Source organism: Acartia tonsa, chromosome 3 (assembly GCF_053477335.1).
Source record: "Acartia tonsa isolate MP-2025a chromosome 3, ASM5347733v1, whole genome shotgun sequence".
NCBI lineage: Eukaryota > Metazoa > Arthropoda > Copepoda > Calanoida > Acartiidae > Acartia > Acartia tonsa.
In genome coordinates, this window is record NC_137262.1 from 8858997 (window position 1) to 8885806 (window position 26810).

Here is a 26810-nt window from a genome sequence, read left to right on the forward strand (position 1 = left end):
TTGGCGGGTAAAGGCAGGTGAAACTTTGTGTGTGTGTGTGTGAATAAGGAGGAGAGTATACAAGAGGAGGGACCATATCAGTTTGTTTGCAGCTGTGGCAGATTAAATAAAGGGGAAGGAGGGTTTACATGGGGTTCTATAGGCAGTGGGGAAAGGTAATATCAACAAAAGAGAAGGAATTTAACATGATATTAAGCACCGTTTGTGTATAAATATGGGAAAATAAGCCCATTTAGATAAGTTTCTATTTTATCCGAAACAACCTAACCTAACTATTATCATGTCTGGCCGCGGAAAGGGAGGAAAAGTGAAGGGAAAGGCAAAGTCCCGTTCAAGCAGAGCTGGTCTGCAATTCCCCGTTGGACGTATCCACCGTCTGCTTAGGAAAGGAAACTATGCCGAGCGTGTTGGAGCTGGTGCCCCAGTCTACATGGCTGCTGTCATGGAATACTTGGCCGCTGAGGTTCTTGAGTTGGCTGGTAATGCTGCCAGAGACAACAAGAAGACCAGAATCATCCCCAGACATCTGCAGCTCGCCATCCGTAACGACGAGGAGTTGAACAAGCTGTTGAGCGGTGTCACCATCGCCCAGGGTGGTGTCCTCCCCAACATCCAGGCTGTTCTCCTCCCCAAGAAGTCTGAGAAGACTAAGGCTTAAAAAGTTGACCGTATCTGCTACACTGCTTTGTACCTGAAAACGCTCTCTCTATAGAGAGCCAAAAAATATAACATATTGAGAAATATTTTCTTGTAAAAATACAATACATATTACAAAACTAAATGATTTTATTGTATTGTGTTTAATTTTATTTATAAACATACACTGTAGCATGTATAGAAATTTGCCTTCGACGCTACGTAATATTTATATATATATGTATATAGTTCTTATTTAATTTTTGAGAAAGACTAAACTACACAACTTTTGTGTCTCTTTTGAGGAAGATGATTCCTATATGACATATAAAGAGAAGGGGGGAGAAACCCTCTTCAAAAGAGAAAAGGGAATCGTCTTCCTTAAACGTAATATTATTTGATAGCTTCGCAATTGACACTTAAATTTATTTTTATTGGTTGACTTATTAAGTTGAGTGTCCAAAATGTTTCAACTCTATTTGTAACCTACAGAAGGCTTTGTGTATTGTCATTGGGGATAATCATCTATTTAGTATTTATCGGTCATAGTCTTGTCCCTTTAGATTCATGAATTTCTACCTTGACCATGCTAATTAATCGTTCATTTTGACTCATTTTATTCTCCTAACTTTTACAATCGTGAGCACAGCTATTGTTTTGATATAATACTTGCATGAGATTTTGGTGAAAGAAAATAGACATCTAAGTTTAAAATATTTATTTTACAAAATCAACAATTTATACAATATAAAAAACATGTTCATAATGTTTTATTATTTGGATCTAAAGTTTTTATTTTATTATATTACTATAAAAATGGAAAATAAATATATATTATTATTGCATTACAATTTTATTGAGCTATTGTACTATAGAGTATGTTTTACTAAATTCTACTTTTTTATTATTTAATTTTTCTAAAAAATAATTGAAGACAGTATGAAAAGTTGGCACAATTAAAAGAGATACTCTTTAAAAACTAAAATAAGGACGGTTTTGTCTAATAGTAGCAAAAGTTGGGGTGAGAAAATATGAACGAATTTATAAATTTTGTTTAAAATTGCTTTTTAAGAGACAATGTAAAGTGCCACCAAAAAATGACCAATGAGAGGCCAGTATAATTTTTACCATTGTTCCATTACAATGTATACTTGCCTATTATTGGTCATATTATTTACGTAATTTTTTTGGAGGCACTTTACGCTGTTTCGCTTTTTTAGCCTGTAAATTCTCAAAATCTAATTTTACTTTATCACCGTTAAATGTTTTGAGTGTTCAGGGCCAAGCATTTAGAGAAACAAACAGACGGATACTTAAACTTGTAAAATATCTTTACGGATAAAAAAGTATAAAAAACTTATTTCAGCCTAAACCAACTGAGAATTAGGCTGGCCAAAATAAAATGCATGTTTGCTTGGAGGACTAAACTGCTGCTGTGACCGGTATGCGCTGCTTGTGTCTTCTCGGCAAGCTTCTTGGGGGCTGGCCTCACAGTCCCATTGTCAGCTGACTTGGTGGGTGTGGTGTCTGCTTGCTGCTCGTTGTATTGTTCAGCTGGTTGGTCTGCTGGCTGCTCCGCCTTGTGGTCCTTTAAAAGTTTCTATACAATTATTTCTTTTGTTTGTTTCAATAAATATATTCCAAAAAATATACTTTCAGAACCCCAACAATCAAAATTTTATTTTATGTTAGTGGGCTTAATAACAAAATAATTGGAAATAAAAATGGAGAATGGAAGAATGGGTCCATTTGGTTGTTTATTACACTAGTCTTCAAAGTTTTAAATAAAGTTTTCTGATACGTAAGCTTCATAACTCTGGGGACTTTTATTGAGTTCTGATTGGCTTACTTATTAAGTTGAGTGTTTACACATTTTAACCACTAAATATAATTTACAAAAGGAGTAATAGCAATTTGGCGCTATAGCAATTTGGAGTTAGATAGCAATCTGTAGTTAGATAGCAATTTGGAGTTAGTTGGCTCTAGAGAATAATCAAACAAAAGTTGTAAATTCCTTAATTGAATCAGCATTGCTGTTGTCATGATTCTGTTGTTGCTGCTCATTCTCAACATCAGTTGGTGGTAGACCCTCCTCTTCATACTCCTCGTAGTAATATTCATACTCCTGCACTTCACCACTGAATTCTAAATAACAACAAGGATAACAACATCTATAAAATCGAAGCTCTGAAATGGAAGGACAAACGAACATTAACACTTTTAGAGTGTCAGAACTGATTAAGCAGAATATTAATGCAAAAGTTGTTAAAAAGGTAGAGAAAATCAACATGTTTAAAATAGACGTACGGACATTCTGGTAATGATTATAGAGTTGTCACGATCTAAATCGTACCAAACTTCTACAGGAATCACCATGCAAAGTTTGAAATCTATAGGACAATTCTAACATACCTAAATTCACGAAAAAAGCTATCCGTTCCGGAAGGACTGACCGACCCTAATTATGTATAAAAAAAAGCTTCGCTTTTAACAAGGATGACAACATGGACCACCATGGATGTTTTAACCTTAATTTTGCTCCAATTGATCGGAATGTTGACAAGAAGTTTTACCCTTCTATCTTAAATAGTAGCCGAGAAAATCACATCTCCCCCATAGCGTTACGGATGGACTGACTGACTGACAGCTAGACATAGTATATTATAGAGTGGAATATTTAAAGAAAAATCACTAAACCTTGACCAAAAATAGAAAAAAATCACCAAATCTCCACCACAATAAACAAGTAATACCTGGAATGGTACAGTTGTTGAGGGTGTCTACAGGTATCTGGAGGTTGGACAGGTTGATCAGGTAGGACTTGATCTCTTTCAGGTGCACTTTCACCATTTGCTTCACGTCCATGGGGCCAAAACATGTCTGACAAACAATAATAGGATAATATCGTTCATCCTTATGTAAAAGTAATGAACCTAGTAAAAGTAATATAATTGTGTCTGTCTGTACCGAAAGATCTCGTTAACCGCTGAACCAATACGGTTCTTCTATACAGTGTAGTTTTTATAGGACCTAAATAGATTTACAGATATTATGGGAAAGGGTACCCCCCCCCCCCCAAACATTATACTTCATTAAATCATAGATTGGGTTCACATACATACACACACACTTCCAGCTACATTAGTATAATTGATAAATGTTTTAATTAAAAATATTTTCAAGTTGTGATGGTCAAAAACTTTAATTATTTCACGCAATTAAGCTTTTTAAAGTAATTCAGTACAAGTGTTATTTTTATGAGTGTACGTCATTTAGCTTTTCATTATAAAATATGAATAGCATGATTAATCAAAATTATCATTTTTTGAATATTATAAACTTATATTTTGACCTAATATTCGATGAAAGGTGAAGGACAAACTAAATAAATCTGGAATATGATTGTTTAATAGGTAATCAAAGTTCATTTCAATAATTTGCCAATGTGGCAACTTATACATTGGTAAAAAAAACATTATTTCAATCAATTCTAAAAAAGTCACTAATAATACCGTATGCAAAAAAAAACCTTAGCACCAGACAAGACTTTATCAATGTATTTGATTTTAGTGACACCTCATCTAGTGGCCCCAGGAATATTTAAAGATGGGCCACCTTTAATTTTTGAAAATTTAAATAAAACAAAAAGACGGGAGTATTTTTGTAAGGGCGATTTCCATTGGGGAGGGCAGTGAAACATCAAAAAGATTAGAATTAAATAAGCAAAAAGATCTAACCGTTACGGTTGGACGGACAGACCCTAATTATAAGAAAGCTTGACTTTTAACTGTGTACCTTGAGAAGAGTGGGGCAGGTGGTTGAAATATTGTGGATGGCATCACAGATAGATTTACCAACCACATCCAGATCTAAAGAAAAAAGAATCATTGTTTTGTTATTAACTAGCGGCTACGCACCAAGAGGCCTTTAGGAGCACTTGAGGGGGGATGAGTTGATTTTTACAACCCAATTTTTTTTCTAGGGGCGATGGTGGTACCCTCCTCGAAAATAGTTATAAGCCTTCCCAGGACCTATGCGAAACTATTCTGTAAAGGATAACCAAAACGGTTCAGGTATAGACACAAAGACAGACAGAGATCCTGTTAATTTTGAAGTAAGGATTCAGTATGAAGGCCTTTTAGGTTAGTGTGGAGTTCAAAATATGTTTGATTATTCTATCTTTTCATCGTTACTTTTTCTATATGACTTTTAATTGAAGTTCTAGTTTTTATGTCTTTTACTGATAATCTCATAAAACTTCTCGATTACTTAGATAAACATTAAATATCCGAATTTAAATATGTATGCAGTTATTTCCGGCAAACATGATTCATTTGCCAACAAGGATGGCAACATCCATAAGAAGCAAAGCACAAATTGATTATGACTAGACAAACGGACAAAGCGAAAAAGAGAGAAATAACATGGGATAAATAGAAAATCATAAAACCTTTAAAAAGTACAATATATTCATGTCTTTGAATGTCTTAATCACTGAATGGCCAAGAAATCAATATAACAATTTTATTATAAAGTGGATGTTCATTGATTTAAAGCATCTTTATGAAACTTTACAGCTTTTTATCTTACTAAAAAGCAAAAAGACATGTTTCCCTAAAAATTTTGAAAACAGACATTTCAAATTATAGTTTAGATTCGAAACTAAAAATATGTTTAAGTTATTGAAATCTATAATACAAAGTAGAACGATGTCTGTCTGTTTGTGTGTTTGTGTGTTTGTCTGTTTGTTTGTAGCGATGGATCTCGCTAACCGCTGAACCGATCGGGTTCTCCTTTACAGGGTAGCTTCTCATAGTTCCCGGGAAGGTTTATAACTATTTTCTTGGGGGTTGGGACACCCCTAACCCCCCCAAAAATGAAAATACCCACCCCCCACCAAAAAAAAAAAATTATATCTTTTATTTTAAATCTAAAATACGAAAAATTGGTTTGGTCAAACCTCTTGGGGCAAAGCCCCTAGAGGCTAGGGGCGAAGCTGCTAGTAACATATAATGTATCATTATTGATATGTTGAAATCAGATAAAAAGTTTACAAATCAGCTGCTATGATCATTTACTTTGCTGCGCCATCAAGTCTTATGTCATTCTTGTTAGAAATTATGTCTTAAATTCATTAGCAAATGTAATTCTAAACTTAATTAAATAGGAATAGCAAAGATAATTAAGTTTTAGTTAAGCTTTCTATTAAATAATCAACTTTACTGTCATATATTATATCATACTATAATATATTTTGTTTAAACAAGGACGTGTTTGCACATAACAGGCATACAGATAAGCTATGGTTCAGATTATCAAACAATTGCCCGTTAATTGATTGCTTATACAATATAACTTCTTATATTTTTAAAAGCGAATCTTTTATTTAATTAGGGTTGGAACGCCCGTCCGCAACGGTTAGCTTAAATCGTTCATTGAGGCACGATATAATTGTTTAATTAATCATAAACTTAACATGGTGATTCAGCATCAGAAAACGTAGAAACTCTATAATTGTTACCAGAATGTCCGTATGTCCATTTAAGGCATGTTATTTTTAACTTTTTATATGTGATGTAATCATTCTATTCATCTATTTTTGAAATACAGATCAATATAACAACAAATTTCAATGTAATAAGCAAAGAATCTCTATAATCAAGTTCTAAAAAAGAAAGTATGTCTTCACGTATTAAAGTAGTTTACAAATTTAGTTTAGACTTATACAAATTTATATTCTGCTTATTCAGTTACTATATAACCTAAGGATTATAACGCACTAGTTGCGTGTAAACAAAAGCGGAAGTAGCTTCATTACACCTTCTCAATCTATGTCACACATTATAGGGGGGTGTGGGCATAGGATATAAAAAAAAATAACAAAAAATGTGAAAACAAGAACGTTCAACCTTTTTTAAAGGGGATTATAATGAGGGGTTGGTAAGGTTAGTGGGGGTAATCTAATTATTCTTTAAAAATTTTAAGGGGGTAAAAGGAGGGTTTGAATTTTGAGGCGAGTAAACAGCCTCTTTATCCCCCCCCCCCCCCTGGAGGTCTAAGTGTGAAAATCCACACTTATGTATTTATCTATTTAAAGTTAACAACGACAATGTTTAAGTCAATTAAATGAGAAATGTTATTTTAGGTCTATAAGCAGCTAAATCACCGTGTAAAAGTTGATATCTGCAATTAATTTTAATGAAACATGTTTTTTGCTACGGTATACACACGTTAATGTCAAGAAAAATGACATATCCCCAAGCACGCACTTTAAGCATTTTTATAAAAAATATGGGTAGTACACAATACAATATTCATTACTCTTTAGTTTGGATGGCGGATCTAATGCCAATGCAAATAAACTGTAAATAAATAAGTAAAAGATGAATAAATGGAGAATAGGAGAAACTTGAATAAGCTAGAGGGAATTTGACGTAGAGATGTGTGCAAAAACATGAAGCACAGACCAATCAACAAAAACATAATTGCAGAGTATATTTGCTACTTTGAAAAGTGTCTAGAATCTATAGAAATAAGACAATGGCCGATAAATTGATGTATCCCCTATGATGATACACAATATTACTCTGTCTTAAATCCCTAAAATTGAGATGGAGAATCCCTTATTTTTATTACGTCACAAGAATCAAAAGTGGTACAGATTGGGCTTCGTCTTTCTGTAGATTAGACTTTGTGGTTCAAACGTTTTTTCACTCAACTTCATCAACCAACCAATAAAAATTCAATAAAAGTCTCCAAAGTGGTTAATCTAACCAACAAGAAAACGTCATTGTAAAACTTTTTGGACTAGTGTAATAAACAGCCCAATGATCCCCCCCCCCCTCCCCGCTTGGATAAGTGTATACCTTCAACCCCCTGGAACTGTTGGTATACGTCCTTGGAAACTGTGTGTGAGCAGGCCTGGAACTTGGTCTGTGTCTGGATGTATGCCTTGTCAGAGCAGCCGCCACCTGATCCTTCGTAGTTCTCTTCACTTTCCCTGAAAGACATATTCATAATATAATTAAATTTTATATTGCCTAGATTTTCAAAATGCACCTCAAATTGAATAGAGGGCACAACCTACCAGGGGCGTCCAAGCTTTTTTATTTAGGGGGGTAAAATTTTGAAAATACAAATTTTGGGGGGGGGGCTAATCTTTATTTCATAGAGGAATTTTTTTTATTTGGGGGGGAGGGGGTAAAAATTGAAAATCCAAAATTTTCGGGGTGCCTACGGCACCCCCTAATTCATTTGGGTGGGGGGGGGGGGGGTAACCGCCCCATTACCCCCACCCTTGGACGTCTATGCAACCCACCCCCGTTATCTCGAATAGACACTTTAAGGGGTACCCCAAAAGTTTGTGTTATCTTATGGGCATGGTCATACTCAACACTCATAGAATTTATCCACCATAAACATTTTTTTTAATGCTACACATTCAACACACTAATATAATAATAATACCAAAACTAATAAAAAACAAATATAAAAATATGTCAGTTAATACAACTTTTATTCAGTGTTGACATTGAACATTGTCATTATAGATAAAACAATCCAATTTTTAATATACATTGATATAATAAAAATAAATGCATTAAGGTCTTAAAACTGCACAGAGAACTGTTTTGCTTTATTAGCTTTGTTGTCCTTGTTTGTAAAAATATATGCTGACGTTTTGTACTTGGCACATAGTGTACTTAAATTTAAAAACAAATGAAAATATAATTACTCATTTTCTATTAAAAACTGAAAGCCTGATTTACAATTATGTAAATCAGGAAACTAAAGGGATAAGACAATGGAAGAGAAATTCATGTACACTCAATGATGATAAACAAAATTACTCTTTCTGTAGATTAAAATTATTGGTTGAAAATATTAGATACCGCTAACTTGAACTAGCCAACCAATGTTTAATAAAAGTCCCCAGCAAACTAATGAGAAAAAGTTTAAGAAGCCTTGGACACAAATGTATAATTTACAATTTGATGAGTGCTATAAAGAGAAGAACGGATATACAGGACCACTTATACAGTAGATTCGCCTCCAAAAGTTATACAATATTTGCATGAAGTTGTAATTATCAACTTACGAAAAAGTTGGAGGTAAAATAAGAGCATATAATTATATGTTTACATATTTCATATATTTCTCCTTACAACATAAATAACTTAGTACCAACCAATCAAGGCTTTTGTATCCTAACAAATATTTATTCAGTTGCCATATCCCTCTGCAAGAGTTTATGTCCGGGGGGAAATTAAACATGTTGATTAAAAATAGAAATGATGTATTTCTGTTTTCATTTATTGATCTTTGAAAGTGTAAAATATTCCTCTAGCCTCATAGTATTCTTGAGAAAATCGGAGTTAATTTTAGATAAACATTTCAATTTTATAAAACATATTTAAAAAGTAATTCAGCAAAATTGTCAAAACGAACAATAATATATTAATATTGCATAAAATATATGCAGTCCTAGTAGAGAGTCCAAGCAGTTCAGTGGTTAGCAAGGTTTTATCTTGACGGACAGACACTGTTTTATTTAATTTAATTTTAGATTTTTTATATCTGTATCTCTGCTAGAGCATAGCATAGGAGCAAAAGGGGATTAATACAAATATTTCTAAACAAATTTATTGTGTGTCCCGGTTTTTCAGATCAAGGAATGGATAGTTCATCTAATTTACATATATGTATATATTATAGTAAAGCTTCTTTATAAGTCTATTTTTGGGTAAGTAACTATTCAACTCTGTCATAGATCCTAAGGCAAATCCCAACAATGGCAGACAACCAACCTTTTGATTGCAAGATCTTTGTCTGGAAGTCCTAACTCTGCATGGTAAGGAGATACGTCTGTTTTGGGCAAATGAACTTCCCCTATTCTTAAGTAATTAAGTAATTGACATATAGTAGCAGTAGGTATTACATTTAACGTTTTTAATTATGACATGGTTTAAGCTGATATAAGAACATTAGAGTAAAACGCTAGAGGTAGAAAGGGTTATATAACTGAATCTCCCTTGTGCATCCTTCCTATTGGGTCATTGAAAATCGACCAATGGTGTCGCTTATATTAACACAGCCAAATAGCAAAAAATAATTTAGATGCAGACGATAAAGGTCATTGAAAAAGGAAGGGAGTAGTTATAAATCTATACTATAGATCTGTTATAAGAACCACCCAACTCCAATTTTATGGTAGCTAATTTTTAAGTTAAAATAAAGTTACTCTTAGGAAACAAGCAAACCAAAATACCATCGTATTATAAACGGCTTTCCGCGGATATAGAATGTACAATTATAAGATTAAAACCAGTTTTTTTAGCCCCGAGGTGCCGAAGGCACGGGCTAAAAAAACTGGTTTTAATCTTATGATTGTAAATTTTTATATTCGTAGAAAGCCGTTTATAATACGATGCTAGACATAGTTTTTTCGTATGGATGAGAACCGGTTCCTATCTACCGGATTCGAATGAATACGAGAAAAAATTCTGATTATTTTACTTATCCCTTGATTGCTGTATCTAACTATGTCCAAAATAAACATATTTCACGCGCATGTAATTGATTTCACTGACAGATATTCTTGCTCATGTGTATATATGTATATGTATATGTATTTACATCTAAACTTGATGATTTAGGACAGTGTAGCACTTTTGTCCAAATCACTACTAGTTTTGATTTAAGAAAAATCCGTTAAACTAAACAAAACTACCTTGTTTCTTTATTGCAATACAACCTCAAAACTGAGGGAAAAGTCGACCCCTCACCCATTTTCAATTTGAGTTTTTTTAAAAACAAATTTGGGGCGAGGTCATCTTTTATTGGGAAGGTGTAGATACCCCCCCAAAAAATAGTTAAAAAACCTTCTCTTGATCTATAATTCACTATTAAGGAGACCCATATCGGTACAGCGGTAAGCGTGATCCTTCGCTAGAGACAAAAAAAGCTTCTAATTTATATAATAAAGTGTGTGCAAAAAAAATCGGACATTTTTAAAATTGAAATTGCGTGGCTTGTGTTAATAGTAGAAAAATGTTACCCATACCATTAGAACCTCTAAGAAGTTTATTTTTTTGGAAATGTAAGAACGATTCCTGTGTTACGTATAGTTAGGGAGCTACATTTTAAAATGTCCCAACTGACTTAAAACTTGACTTGCGAGTAAATTTTGGGACATTTTACCACCTAGCTTCTAGATTATTTGTATCCGTTCTTATATTTCCAAAATATACAGTTCATAGCGGTTTTAACGGTATGTGTAACATTTTTCTTCCATTTATACAAGCTGCGCAATTTAAATTTTAAAAATGTAGGCATGTCTTTTTGCAAGAATTTTTGTCTAATATTTACTAATATACTCGCAAGTCAAGTTTTAAGTCAGTTGGGACATTTTAACACGTAGCTCCCTAACTAAGCGTAGCACAGGAAATATATTTATACTTCCAAAAAATAGACTTCTTAGCGGTTCTAACGGTATGTGTAACATTTTGCTACTATTAACACAAGCCGCGCAATTTCAATTTTAAAAATGTCCGCGTTTTTTGCACACCCTTTAGAATTATTTCTACAATTATAAAGTTGCTATTAATATCTGTACTTTATCGTTGAAGAAATTGGGAGGTCGACCTTCAATTTTATTTTTGTTAAAGCATAAATTTTAGGAAAGTTGGAGTTTTTCATAGGACCTTTTTATTTAGGGAGGGTGTTAGTATTCTCCCCTCAGAAATAGTTTAAAACATTCCCATGGAAAAAACATAAGAAGACCCAAATCATTTCGGTGATAACGAGTTCTTTCGGTAAAGAAATAATAAAGACAGAAAGACCGTCGTTACTTTTATATTTGTATAGGTAAACGGTTATAAAGCGTTATCTGTTGTCCTAATTTAGCTGAATTGTATTTTGCATAGAAAATAGAGGACAAGAAATTAAGAGGAAACGGGAAGTAATGAAGCAAAAGTATGTATAGTATATATAGGGAATATTTTATATACAGCTTTGTAAACTATTACACAAATATTCTGCAATATTAAGATTCAAGCAAGCTTTAAGAAGCTAAAATCAAAGTCAAGGTATAGGTTTAATTTGTATATGGTATGAAAGTCGGGGGGTAGGACATAATTAAGAATTTCAGTAAATTAATATCTTATATTAAAATGAACAAAAAAATAATTTGAATTTCTAAGAAGAAAGAAATGTAGAGGGACAAAGTGACTCAAAAATCAGCCATGTGACGTCATAATAATGAGGGATTATACATCTCTTTTTTAATGGTTTTCGTTCCCACTTCTTCTCTCATCTCCCTCATTTTTATGACGTCAAATGTCTGATTTTTTAAACACTTTGTCCCACTTCCTGCAGCCGCCAAATTTGTCGCACTTTCCGTGTCAGTCGCAACCAGCAAATTCCAACTTTATTATGTCTGATCAATTTCAAGCATTGCATTGTTGGAGTGATATAATTGATTGTGATTCTTAATAATTTATTTCATTTAAACACAAATAACAAGAAACAAACCTACAGACACTTACACATTTTATATATAAAGAAATGCGGGACAGCGGAAAGTGTCATGTGTGACGTCATAAAAATACGTATATTATCCATCTCTTTTTAAAGGTTTCCTTTCCCACTTCTCCTTTCATCCTTCCTTTTTACTTTTTAGACGTATTTTTATGACGTCAAACGTGACCATTTCCGCAGTCTCAAGAACTGCACTATTAAGAAATGTCTTACCAGTATTGATTAACAATGGGACAGTCATCAAGTTGAACAAGCCCCGAGTCTACGTACTGTCCCAGCAATGCTTGGATCTGCATATCTTTCATCTTCCTATAAAACAAATATTATGGTAAGTTTGTACAAGTGAATGGCTAGGACGTCCAAATTCCCCCCCTCCAAAAAATGTAGGTTAGGTAGACACTCACAAAACCTATGGAAATTCATTAGATTACCCTTCCACCCCCCTTAAAGAAGCTTGGACTTCCTTGGTGATCGGTGGATGATTAAATTATCTTAAAATTGTCCTTTCCATAATAATCCTATATTTTGAAGGTGAACTAAATGATACCTCATAGGATTAAAATATATTTAGTAGGGGATAGGGGGTTTTAAAAACTAATTTCTGGGGGGAAAGAGTCAGTGTGTGAGCGATGTCAACGCTTATAGAGATGCTACGTATTTGAAAATTTCAATTTAACACTTTGGTTTACTATGGGATTGGTTCTTGCCCAAAAATCAGAAAAAGTTATAAAAAACAAGTATGTCAACATCCATAAAAACGTAGCTATGAAATGGAAGGACAAACGGACATTAACACTTGTATAGTGTCTAAACCGAATAATCAGAATATAAAAGTATAAGAGTCGAAGCAAAATAGTTAGTAAATTTGTTGAAAAACTAATTGATACAGGATAATGTTTATGGACATACTTACATTTTTAGGACTTGATTAAGTTGCTTCGCTTATAATATTGTTCTTTGTTGTCCCAGGAATCAATATACCAAAAATCAGATCAAACGGATTATTAGATCTAATTATAGAAAAGCTTTGCTTTTAAAAACAATATTTGTAAGCTTCATGTATTCATTATCATAAAAATTGTTATTATTCATTAAGCTCAATAAAATATGTATGTGTATCAGATATTTTTATGCTGTAAGAAAAAATGACAAAAATACAAGTGTTTTAATTTCAGTTAACCCAGATACTTTTTTTTTATTTATTTTCAATTTAAATTCATATGTATTTATACTTGTTTTTTATTAGTAGCATAGCAGCTCTACAAATCATAAAAGTTGATCTTTAGTCTATTGCAGTTGTTCGCCCCCCCCCCCCCCCCTTAATAAAAGAGTCTGATCCAAAGAAAATAGCATAAACTTTTATAAAACTCAGAGATCTAAAGGGATAAGACAATGGCCGATAAATCAATGTACATCCCCAATTATGAAACACATAATTACCCCTTCTGTAGATTAAAATTTGTGATTGAAACGTTTGAACACTCAACTTAATTTACCAACCAAAGTTTCTAAGCCAACAAATAAGAAAACGTTATCATAAAACTTTTGGGGCTAGTGTAATAAACAGCTTATTGTCCCTTTTCTCTCTCTGATAAAGCTATTATGAGATATTCCTATAAAGCAAACTAGAACCTGTCAAACGCTGCTGTAATTTTTGCTCAAAATGGACGGTCAATCAGTGGGTTATTTTTTAATTTAAAAGTTTTCGTTGTTATTTTAACCCTGATTAATTTAGTAGGTCAGACGCTTACTTGACATATTCAAATAATTTAAATTAAAATATTATATTGCTCTTCACTTATAACAGTAAAACTTTTTACAGTGAGGCTTCGAAACCGATTAATATCCGCTGGATTAGAACCGGTTCTCAGCCATTCAAAAAAAACATGTATAGCATTGTATTACAGACAGTTTTCCACAAATATTCAAATAAAAATCATAAAATTAATACCAGTTTTGTTAGCCTAGGACTTGGGCTCCTCGGGGCTATTAAAGCTCGTTTTAATCTTTTAACTTTTCATTTTAATATCCGCGGAAAGCTGTCTATAAAACGATGCGATAAATAACTATTCGCTAACTTTAAAGCTGCAAACATCAAAGTTGTAATAAAATAAAACAAGCTAGAAAAAAAACATATTTAGGAATAGTTATTTCTCGTATCGTATTATAAACGGCTTTCCGCGGATATAGAATGTACAATTATAAGATTAAAACTAGTTTTTTTAGCCCCGTGGTGCCGAAGGCACCGGCTAAAAAAACTAGTTTTAATCTTATGATTGTACATTTCTATATTCGTAGAAAACTGGATATAATACGATGCTAGACATAGTTTTTTCGTATTCATGAGAACCGGTTCCTATCCACCGGATTCAAATGAATACGAGAAAAGTAATTACCAAATATAGTTCATGTATCAAGGAAATCTTCATATAAACTTAATTATTATTTATCGGATAATTGAAATTATAGAGTTGTTTTGATACTAAAAATGAATAAAAAGATCAAATAATTTGCAAATTCGTAATCTATGATTAAGAAGTAATTTTTTAAAATTTTGTAATTATGTATCAACATTTTAATAATTCAAAGTCTAATTGTTTTTATTTGTCTGCAAAATTTAATAAGAAATTATTATTATATAATTGTACATAGATATATCTTATATGTACATATATGTGATTTTATTAAAAAAAAAGTTATTCAACAAGTAGTTATTTAATCACTTGATCAGTTTAAGCTAAAAAAATTAACCCACCAGTACAAAAAAAAAGATATGACTCAAAAATGGAGGTAGTGGGGTTATCAAAACCCTCTTTGAACAAGATATTATAAAGTTATCTCTTTATATTTTTCTTACCCTCAAGGCTTTACACCCCCTTGGTGAATCGATGTGTACGCCCCTTTATGCTCAGGGAGGGGACATTGGGCTATTTATTACACTAGTCCTCAAAGTTTTATAATAACGCTTTCTTATTCGTTTCCTTAACAACTTTGGGGATTTTTAATAAATTTTGTTTGGTTAGTTCATTTTGTTGATTGTTTAAACGTTTTAACCACCTACAGAAGGAGTGATTTTGTGTATCATCATTGAGGATGTGCATCAATATATCGGCCATTATCTTATCCCTTTAGATCCCTGAGAGACCATAGACTATGTGGTTGTAAATGGACAATGGACATACCTATGAAAGGATATTAATAAATAATTATATGTAGATACAATTCATATACATTTCACCTAACTAAACTTACTTGATATCCTCTTCTGAGTGGCACTGAGTCCATGTCTGACCGCACTGGTTGATGAAGGTCTCAAACAAGGTACACGTGGCCTTCTCCTTGTCGCCATTCTCCTCCAGCGTGGATTGGTACTTTGTGGTAGCTGAACCTGCAACAAAAATCCTCAATTATAAAGATGCTCCGCCGTAGCTGGAATAGGTAGGTCAAAAGCAGTGACATCTATCCCCATTTTGCTAGGGCACTATAGAATTAGACAGCTACTGCTCCGCCAATGAATAATATGGAAATGGATTTAGTATTACTTGGAACTTAAACCAGAGCTGGATCTTTAAATCATTTTAGTGGTGAGCCAGATCGGGGTGAGCCGAATTTCAGCCAATCACAGCGCGGCATTTCATAAAATGCTGTGCTCTCATTGGTGGAAAGTTGGCTCACCCCGATCTGGCTCACCACTAAAATGATTTAAAGATCCAGCTCAGATTATCATATACTCTAATAAAGTGAAACTTGTAGCTGGCTAAAATAACGATTCCCTCTATCCACCACCTCAACCTCAACCCCATCCCCTCCCTTCCTACTTGATGAACAAACTGATTAATAAATGATGTCAATATTAGCAAAATAAATTGACAGTTTTTTTCCCGTCTACATCCATTATAAAGGTTTAATTCTTATATATTCTATAGGATGTGTGTCTGTCTACATCGAAAACTCTCGCTTTCTTTACAGTGAAGCAAGCTTCTTATGGATTCTAGAAAGGTTTTACTTATTTAGGTGGAGGATAACTCCACAAAGAGAAACCGCCTCTAGAAAAAACCAACCCCTCCCCCCACCCTCTAGAGGCATAACCGCGGGTTACTTATTTTTTTTAAAAGCATCCTAAACTGTAGCTAAAGAATGCTATAATCTCAGATTACTAATTTACTGTAAAAATAAGTTACCACCCCTTTTTAATATTTATTGTATCATAGAGTTAGAAAAACAAGTTTTAGTTTTAATTAAAATGTTTAATTCAGCCTTTAATTTTAAAAAAAACTTGAGTTCTAGAATAGCTTTGCCATTAAAATACTGATTGACAGATGCTTTCTTTAGAAAAGGGATTCAAATACGTAAGACAAGAGTCATTTATTCAACTTTTAACGTCTAAATGTGCATTTTCAAATTTTAAAAGTAATGCTTAAAGTTTGAAAGTATGTATTTATTGTAGATTAATGAAGCATAGGACATTGTATTCATAAACATGTCAGTTATACTTTCTGAACAGCAGCATAGTCTATACCCACAAAACATATGGGAAGATATTATCAGCTACGAATACAATTCTTTTTAGAATCACTTAAGAACAGTGTTGAAATTACATGTATCGTGTGGTTCTTAAGAAGCTTTTCGCCTGAAGCTATAAACACATATAATTTTTATAAGCGAAGCTTTTCTATAATTAGGGTCGGTCCGTCCGTACGTCCGTCCGTAACGGATAGCTTTTTTCGTTAATTTAGACATGTTAGAATTGTCCTATCGATTTCAAATTTTGCATGGTGATTCCTTTAGTAGTTAGGTACGATTTAGAAAGCGTAGCAACTCTATAATCACTACCAAAATGTCCGTGCGTCCATTTTAAACATGTTGATTTTTTTACTTTTTTAAATAGCTTTTTTCGTTAATTTAGGCATGTTAGAATTGTCCTATCGATTTCAAATTTTGCATGGTAATTCCTGTAACAGTTAGGTACGAGCAACTCTATAATCATTACCAGAATATCCGTACGTCCATTTTAAACATGTTGATTTTTTTTACATTTTAACAACAAATTTGTATGTGACCTAATTATCCGATTGGTCTGATTTTTGGTATACTGATTCCTGGGACAACAAAGTACAACATTATAAGCGAAGCAACTCTATAATCAAGTCCTAAAAATGTAAGTATGTCCATAATCATTATCAAGCTGTATCAAGCAGTTTTTCAACAAATTTACTTACAATTTTGCTTTGACTCTTATACATTCGCATTCTGATTATTCAGTTCTGACATTATACAAGTGTTAATGTCCGTTTGTCCTACCCTTTCAGAGCTTCGCTTTTATGGATGTTGTCATCCTTGTTTTTATATGCATATAAGTATCTTCCTTCGAAAAGGAGACTTTTTGCTTATACTACCTGGAGCAGCTTCTATTTAAAAATTATAATAAATAAAGAAACAAGGATGACAACATCCATAATTAGCGAAGCACCAAATCTATTATGAAATAGACAAACAAAAGTCACTAAAAAGCCAGTAAAAAGTTGCTTAAAAGCAGTCTGACCACTACGGATGTTTTATTTATACTTAATTATGCTCCATATTGATGGGAATTCTGACAAGAAGTTTCAGCCTTCTATCTTTTAAAGGAGCTGAGAAAATCACGTTTTTCTCAAAACGTTTCAGACATACGGACAGACGGACATTTCAAGTTAAAGAGTAGATTCGCTACTAAAAATAGTAGAAATTTCGTCCCTCAGGGATGGATTTGAACACTGTTCCAATCAAACTTTATTTTTTGAATGAATGTTCAATTTATTTATTTATATAAGACTTTAGTCTGAGATGTACAGGGATCTAAAGGGATAAGACAATGGCCGATAAATTGCTGTGCACAAAATTACCCCTTCTGTAGATTGCTATTCATGGTTGAAACGTTTGGACACTAAACTTAATGAACCAACCAATTAAAATTCAATAAACGTTCAAAGTTGTGAGCCCAACGAATAAGAAAACTTAGTATAAAACTTTGTGGACTAGTGCAAATAAACAGCCCAATATCCCCTCCGGTCCCTCCCTGAAGAGGTATCTAACTATGTAAATGACTAAGATAACAAACTGAATAAAATTTCTAAACAACTCATAAAAACGGACAGTGAAATGTTGAAATTAGGTCAAATATGTTAATAGGTTAATTAAACCGTAAATACAATTAAATGTACATATAACAAGAATGATTACATCCAAGTAAAATATAAAGTCCATCCTATTATTCTATTTAATTTACACGAAATACTATAGAGTACATCAAATTTCTGTTTTATTTGGGAAATATGATTAAAAATATAAAGAAAAAAATTGTAAATATTCTGTTGACAAATAACAACTACTTTTTCACTGTCGGTATGTCTGTATTGCACTGAACATAATAAAATTTTTCATAGGAAAATAAGTTTCTCAGGTGTTTTTCAAGATAGACGTCTGTAATTTGTAATTTGCAGAATACATGACCAATGAGCATCTGCTCTATAACTCACTTTGTCCGACTTTTCGTCCAACATTTTTCTGTGCTTTGATACTTATAAACCTTGTCGACCTTCTTTAAAAACGATTCAACGAAAAGCTGAAGCTTTACATAAACCTAAAATGAATTGCTTTCTAGAAATCAAAATATGCATCAAAGATTAATTGATTTGAGTCGGATTTTTTGCAATTTCATAATTCAACTAAAATATTAAATAGAACATTTCTTTCTTCCAAGTATATAAATTAATTGAGAAAGTTGTGTTAAAAAAATTGGTGTAATTATGCTAAAAAATGTGATAAATGTTCAAACACATTAGGATTAGCCTAATTTGCTAGATTTTAAATTATTACACTCAGTGGCGTGCACAGCCATTCACTAGGGGGTGTAAAGCCTTATAGGGATGAAAATGGAATGCAGCCATACCAATTTTTAAAGAGGATTTTTAAAGGATTTTAAATAGGCGTTAACCCCCCACACCCCCCTCCAAAAAAAAGATTACATACAAATGTACTTTCCCCAGATAAACAATTTTCCAGTATTTTATTTTTTCTGGTGCAGCTCCTCTATAACTAGGACCTGTATGTCTGTATGACTAAGTTATAAAGCTATATTATCCCTTATTAAATTTACTAGTCTCAAATTATCATAGTTCATTTATTAAGCAATACAAAGCCACATTTAAAAAATATTTTCTTGATGTGCAATTTTTTCCCACATTCTATTTCAAACACTTTACATAATAAACAAAATTATTTTTAAAACTACGGTTCAGAAGCCGCTAATTGTTAGGGTAAACAACTGCAGACTTGTTAAATTAGAGCAAGGCGGCTAATACTTGTGATAATTTAATAAAGACAGCTTGACAAAGCTGTGAATTGTAGATTTTCTAACGGCTGTTAAACAACCAGCTACAGCTGCGGACACAAATGCCAAACGCCTATGAAAATAACGGCTGCTATATATAACAAGGATGACAACATACATAAGTAGCGAAGCACAAAAAATTGTGGATGGGAATATGTGAAGTAGATTTAAAGTGTATTTATCAAAATCAAGAATAGATTTATTGGAGAAAATAAACACGAAACCTTGTTTTATTTTGTATGATGAAGACGGTTAAAGTAAATTACATACTAGATGCACATAACAATGGGAAAAAATATTTTGAAACTGTTATGCATAAAAGTTTTAAAATTGGACCAAAAACCAAAGATATGGGGAAATATGTCAAACATATAAAAATAGCCAAAAACATGCTAAAAGGCAGTTTGGTCGCCATTGTTTCTTTTCTTAAAAAGCCAGAAATTTTATTTTAATATCTTTAACTGAAAATTTTTGGAAAATTGGACCATAAAGACCAAAGATATGGGTAAAAATGTGAAAAATATAAAATAAAAATAGCCAAAAACCTGCAAAAAGGCAGTCTGACTGTCATTGTTGTTTTCTTCAAACGACAGGAAATTTAATTTTGATATCTTTAACTGAAAAAATTTCGAAAATCGGACCATAAACACCAAAGATATGGGGAAAAATGTAAAAAAATATTTAAAATAGCCAAAAACCTGCAAAAAGGCAGTCTGACCGTCATTGTTGTTTTCTTCAAATGATGGGAAATTTAATTTTGATATCTTTAACTGAAAAAATTTCGAAAATCGGACCATAAACACCAAAGATATGGGAAAATTTGGAAAATATAAGAAATAGCCTAAAACCTGCAAAAAGGCAGTCTGACCGTCATTGTTGTTTTCTTCAAATGATGGGAAATTTAATTTTGATATCTTTAACTGAAAAAATTTCGAAAATCAGACCATAAACACCAAAGATATGGGGAAAATTTGGAAAATATAAAAAATAGCCTAAAACCTGCTAAAAAGCAGTCCGACCGCCATTGATGTTTTACAGTTAATTGTGCTCCTTAATGATGGAAATGTTGTCAAAAAATTTCAGCCCTCTATCTTTTATAGGAGCCGAGAATATCACGTTTCCCCCAATTCATTAATTACGGACGGACAGACGGACGGACAAACGGACGGACGGACAGACGGACGGACATTGTGAATTATAGAGTAGCTTCGCTACTAAAAAAATGATTTGGTATCCAACCGCCATGTAAGCTACTGCAGCAGCATATTGTCAAAGTATTGTATGCGGCTGTCGAAACTTGGTAAAAAAAACTTGCACAAAACGTCAAACAATTTCTAGCTTCAGTCCATTGACATTTCTCATACCTTCAACAGGCGAGTTAAAACAATAAACAACAAATTTCTCGGCCATAATACATAAATACATTACAGGCATTTTAGGATAGGAAAATATACAACAACAAAAAATAAATCACTACGTCATCATTTATTTAAGCTTTTTAAAAACATTTAAAACAAACTTAATTCATTGACAAACAGACAAAGTGTGAAATCAAGAAAAAAAAACGAAATCTTTATAAAATTAGTATTTATTTATTTTGAAAAAAGGTCGACAGACCGACGGACCAAGCAAATTATACTTGTACAAAAATCTTTAACAAGCAACTGAAAAAAGCACAATATCCAAAGCGCGTTGCGGACGGACTGTAAGAATGACTGACAGACAAAGTGAATTATAGAGTAGCTAAAAAGAGAGACCAACCATTATCTTCTTTGAGACCAACGTTTGGAAAGATATTAGAAATATTTTCCTATGTAAATAAAAGACTTTTTGAGCTAAGCTGATTTTTTTTACTTCTCTATATATTCTTTTTAAAAGCGAAGCTTTTCTATAATTAGGGTTAGTCCGTCCGTACGTCCGTAACGGATAACTTTTTCGTTAATTTGGGCATGTTAGAATTCTCCTATCGATTTCAAACTTTGCATGATGATTCCTGTACCAGTTAGGTACGATTTAGAAAGCTTTGCAACTCTATAATCGGTACCAGAATGTCCGTACGTCCATTTTAAATAAGTTATTTAACATTGATTGGATACATATGCCAAGTATCCCTGAGTTAATACACCTCTAAACACACCCAAATGTGATGTTTTAGGTGCACAGCGATTTTCTTTATAGGGTGCAAAAATATTGGCCTTGTCCATGCGGTTTCCCAGTGATTCTAGTATTTGTTTTCTCGTATTCATTCGAATCCGGTGGATAGGAACCGGTTCTCATCCATACGAAAAAACTATGTCTAGCATCGTATTATATCCAGCTTTCTACGAATATAAAAATGTTCAATCATAAGATTAAAACCAGTTTATTAGCCGGTGCCTTCGGCACCTCGGGGCTAAAAAACTAGTTTTAATCTTATAATTGTACATTCTATATCCGCGGAAAGCCTTTTATAATACGATGCGAGAAATAACTATTATTTTATAGTTACCCACAAATTTGCAGTTTGAATGAAAAGAATAAATTGAAAGTTCATACTTTTAAAATCTAAAATATTATTTCAAGTTTGTTTTAAGCTTTTTATTCTTCGCGCATTTATTTATGTATAGGATGGAAAAGAAGAGTTTAATCTTTGTCAAAAAGTATTTAGACATTGTTGCATATTTTTAAAAATAATAATGAAGATGCTTTCAAGCAGATTGGCCATCTATTTTTTTAAAGTAATAAATATCTTTTTTTGACATTTTTAGAATCTATATTGAGTAGGTTAGGTCAATTTATGATACTCCATCTCGGATTATTTATCAAAATGAGTAAGCTTATGTAAGGAGTATGATTTTAATTCATAATATTGAACCTTTCATTAGATAAGAGAATGTGTTCTTCGTACCAGAAAATGTCTTGCTATCAAATGATTGTAGTTTATAGATGAAAACACTATAGCAAAACACAAAAAAAATCTTTTTACGTTTGGAAAACTTTAAATCACAACAAAATATAAAAAAAAATGCTTAAATGAGGCAACACCTGTCATTTCTGTTCTAAACAAATAAATTGACAAATTCATTGTGAACGAACACATATAAGCTAGGGATAGAAATCTAAAATGCTTTTTATAAATTATGTAAAGAAGAACGAGTTCAGTCCATAATATCAATGAATATTTTTTAGGAAACATTTTAAAATGTGCATTTTTGTGTCCTGTGCCTCAAACACTAACGGCTACGCCCCTAGAAGCCTCTAGTGGCACTTTAAATGTTTTTTCTTCTTAACATAATACGATACCTATCTATGTTGCTTTCAAGTTTCTACGATACCTAGCTATGTTGCGTGGGAGTCTCTATACATAAAAAAATTACGATTTTTTTGTGATTTCTCTTGGGAGGGTGGTGGTACCCTCCCCCAAAATAGTTAAAACCTTCCCGGGACCTACGAAAAGCTACCCTTTTAAGGAGAACCCGATTTGTTTAGCAGTTAGCGAGATCCTTCGGTACAGACAAACAGATACACAGACAGACACACATCCTGTTTCTTTATTATAAGGATTGATTTTAATGTTATCAATTAATTCTTTCTACATAAGTTACATGATGTTTACTTCAGAAATTACTATTTATTTTAAAAAATAGAAAATCTATGAAGCAAAAATTATCTCCGAAATTTACCCCTATATAAAGGGTGTGCAAAAAAAATGCGGACTTTTTTAAAATTGAAATTGCGCGGCATGTGTTAATAGTAGAAAAATGTTATGCATATCGTTAGAAATGCTAAGAAGTCTATTTTTTAGAAATATAAGAACGATTCCTCTGCTACGTATAGTTTAGGAGCTATATGTTAAAATGTCCCAATTGACTTAAAATTTGAATTGCGAGTAAATTTTGGGACATTTTACCCCCTAGCTCATAGATTATGTGTAGCACAGGAACCGTTCTTATATTTCCAAAAAATACAGTTCATAGCGGTTCTAACGGTATGCGTAATATTTTTCTACTATTAACACAAGCCGCGCAATTTGAATGTACGCATAAATTTTTGCAAAATATCTTCTCTAATTTTTAGTTATATTTTAAAATTTACTCACAAGTCAAGTTTTACGTCAGTTGGGACATTTTAACACGTAGCTCCCAAACTATACGTAGCACAGGATCCGTTCTACTATTAACACAAGCCGCGCAATTTCAATTTTAGAAAAGTCCGCATTTTTTTTGCACACCCTTTATTTGGCATATTAGTAAAAATTTCCCCTTCCCGAACATTTATTTTCCTGTTTTTATAAGTAACAAGATATTACTTACTGTCAACTTTCCTCAAATTTATAAAGTTCACCAAGTAAAATATACCCAAATAATAATTTGTTAAGTCTATTCAGTGTAAAAGTGAAGTTATCTTTTAAATAAGGTTTTTTTAAACTTTGTAAAGCATTGCTGTAGATAATAAATCAAAGTAATGTCTATAAATACCCAGGGAGGGAGGGGACCATGGGCTGTTTATTACACAAGTCCCCAAAGTTTAATAACAACGTTTTCTTATTAGTTGCCCTAACAACTTTGGGGGCTTTATTGAATTCTGATTGGTTGATGCATTAAGTTAAGTGTCCAAACATTTCAACCACTAAATGTGTTATACAGAAGGGGTTATTTTGTGTTTCCTCAATGGGGTTGTACATCAATTTAACGACCATTGTCTTATCCCTTTAAATCCCTGATAAATACCTATCATTATAATCCTAATTTGATTCGTGATGGATGGACAGATATTTGGTACGATTTTATGAAAAATCACAAACAGAAGAACCCAAAAAGATATGAGCACTTGGCGAGGATAATAACATTTATAAAAATGGACCTTACAAAAAGGATTTTGGTAATTGGGAATTCCAAATAAAGGCTATGATAACTTTTTTATTCTGAACCATTCTAGCCTAACAAACTTACTTGTACATTCAGTATATTCTGTTTGCATGTTTTTATTTTCTTCCGGTGTACAGGCCCCGTACACTGTGTACGGTAACAAAGACAGGATCAGCAGGTAGTGTAGGCGGTGCCGTAGCTCAATACTGTAACATAATTATGTTCATTGAAAAATAGATATTGTAAGAGGAGTGTATGGGAGTTTCAACACACCCCGTAGCTGTCTAGAAAAATGGGGATAGACGTCACTGCTTTTGGCCTACCTATTCTATTGACGTCAGGAAAAACTCTATACCCCATCTCTTTTCTAGAGGGTTTCTTTCCCCCTTCCCTTTCTCCATCCCTCTACTATAACGTCAATAGTAGGGTAGAAGACCAGCCTTCCACTTTTCACCCCCTCGATTAATACCCAACCATGACCAAACCCTGCATACGCCACTATTAGTACAGAAATTTAAAAAGGAAAAAAAACACAACATTTCAGTTTTATAGAAAAAATCTTTTATTCTAAAGTGGATGGATGTGTGCCTGTCTTTTAATCTTCCCAGCATATTTAAAGCTTATTTTCTTAGTGGTAGGTCAACCTTTTCAAGAGGAATATTGTAGGTATAAGGTATAACCAACAAGCGAAAAAAAAATCTAAAATAATATTTGAGGGGCAAATGGAAAAGTCGTCAATTTACGATGTGTTGCCCCCCAATGACAGCTGAAAAACACGCATAGGTTTCGTGATTTTTCCGAATTAATTTCGTTATTGGTATAAGCTGGGAATATTGTAGTTTGTTGATGTATCTAATTAAAATTTCTTGAAAATTTTGGGTATAGTCCCTAGGCTACTGTGAAAATACGATGAAATGCCCCTTAAGAGGCGTTGCCACGAAAGGGACTATACCCAAAAAATTTCATAAATCGTTTTTATCAATAAACTTTTCCTGTGTGTGAGAGATCTTTTGTTCTGTGGTAACTTCATGTTTTGTAAGTTTATACAAAAATATTTCACCAGAATTATAAACTAGAAAGTTTTTATTATGACTATTTTATTGGGCACTACTATGTGTGTGTGTGTGGGCGTGTGTGTAACCCCTGTTTATCTCAGGACATTTAGTATCTGAAAACATAATTTAGGATCACAGCAAGGGCTATAAAACAAGAATAATAAATTGTGTAAAAGCGCCGCAACGATAAATTAAAAAGCAACACTACCAACCAGTGTTCGGCAGCCTCGCGCCAGTCACCTGTAAGCAAAAATTTAATCGAAGTGTTATACCTTTACATGCTAATATTTCAACTATATTCAATTTATGACATTCTTTTTTTTTTGTACTTTTACTAGGAGCCAAATAAGTTTTAATTGGTGACTGCCGAGCCCTGCTAATTAAATTTGACATATATTCAAAACTTAAATAGATAATATATATCAAAATGATCATAATTAGCAAAGCAAAATCAGATGAAGGGCTTGCAGACAGACTTTAGTTGCAAAGAGGCTTTGCTACAAGCAAGGATGATTATATTTATAAGAAGCACATTTAATATATATTGATGACAACATTGTGATGATTATTGTAAATGAATTCACTTACAAAAGATTAATAATAGAACAAAAAGTATAGTATTTTCCTAATTGCCTTTCAAGAATTATTTTAAGAATAAATTGTCCGATGGACATTGAACAAACCTTCGTTTGAAAGCAATTAAGATACTTAAGACTACCAAGTAAAAACCTCTAAACATATAAAGATTTAAAAAAAAAGTTTTTCATAGATAATCTTTGTCTCCTGAGGGGCAGATGTTACAGGTAAATTTTTCATGTTGGTGTAAAATATAAATTATAGGACATGAAGGTATTCTAAGTACTGTGTAAAAACTGTAAAAACAAATGTGAATACTTTCAAATAGCATGCTGGGTTGATGTTTAACCTACATCATTTTAACAGCTTATAAAAAAGCTTCACAAAGTGTCTCAAAAGACGTCATAAAAATGAGGTATTTTCTATCTCTTTTTTAGAGGTTTTCTTTCCCACTTCACCCTTTTTCTATCATTTTATTACGTCAAATGGCTGATTTTTTTAGACATTTTGTAAAGCTTCCTTAAAGATTAGATAACAAAAATTGAAATACACATAAAAAAATATAATTATTAAATATAATTAAGATTAAATCATTGTTTTTACGAAATGAATAAAATGCAGAAAAAAAACAATAGAATAATTCATCTTAAAATGTAAGATTGTAAATTTGTGGTTGAGTTTTTAAAAGTCAAACTAAAAAAAACTATTACAGGAAGAAAACGTAATTTGCTATGCTATTTTTAAGGGACAATGTTACAGGGCTCGGTAGCTGCGCGTCAGTCGCGATTA

The 26810-nt window shown here is 32.6% G+C and overlaps 2 protein-coding genes across 2 annotated transcripts; one reads left to right on the top strand and one right to left on the bottom strand.

Annotated features, from left to right (window-relative positions):
- Positions 1-244: 244 nt before the first annotated feature.
- Positions 245-781, top strand: LOC145315089 (histone H2A-like). Its single transcript, XM_080155132.1, has one exon. The coding sequence runs from the start codon at positions 281-283 to the stop codon at positions 656-658; it is 378 nt and encodes a 125-aa protein (XP_080011258.1). The 5' UTR covers positions 245-280; the 3' UTR covers positions 659-781.
- Positions 782-1340: 559 nt separating this feature from the next.
- On the bottom strand, positions 1341-25554 carry LOC145313226 (uncharacterized). The gene is made up of 9 exons (XM_080152526.1): positions 25383-25554; positions 24475-24596; positions 15427-15562; positions 12388-12483; positions 7503-7636; positions 4432-4505; positions 3390-3516; positions 2651-2781; positions 1341-2236 (listed from the first exon to the last, which is right to left on the bottom strand). The coding sequence occupies exons 1-9, from the start codon at positions 25418-25420 to the stop codon at positions 1994-1996; spliced, it is 1101 nt and encodes a 366-aa protein (XP_080008652.1). The 5' UTR covers positions 25421-25554; the 3' UTR covers positions 1341-1993.
- Between the last annotated feature and the right edge of the window lie 1256 nt (positions 25555-26810).

Bases quoted from the DNA above. Each gene is read 5' to 3' on its own strand.
- LOC145315089 (XM_080155132.1), top strand. From the start codon at position 281: ATGTCTGGCCGCGGAAAGGGAGGAAAAGTGAAGGGAAAGGCAAAGTCC.
- LOC145313226 (XM_080152526.1), bottom strand. From the start codon at position 25,420: ATGAAGTTACCACAGAACAAAAGATCTCTCACACACAG. The intron at 12,484-15,426 runs GTAAGTTTAGTT...TTTGTTTTATAG, and splicing joins CACTCAGAAGAGGATATCAA to GAAGATGAAAGATATGCAGA. The intron at 7,637-12,387 runs GTAAGACATTTC...TATGTCTTTCAG, and splicing joins CCCATTGTTAATCAATACTG to GGAAAGTGAAGAGAACTACG.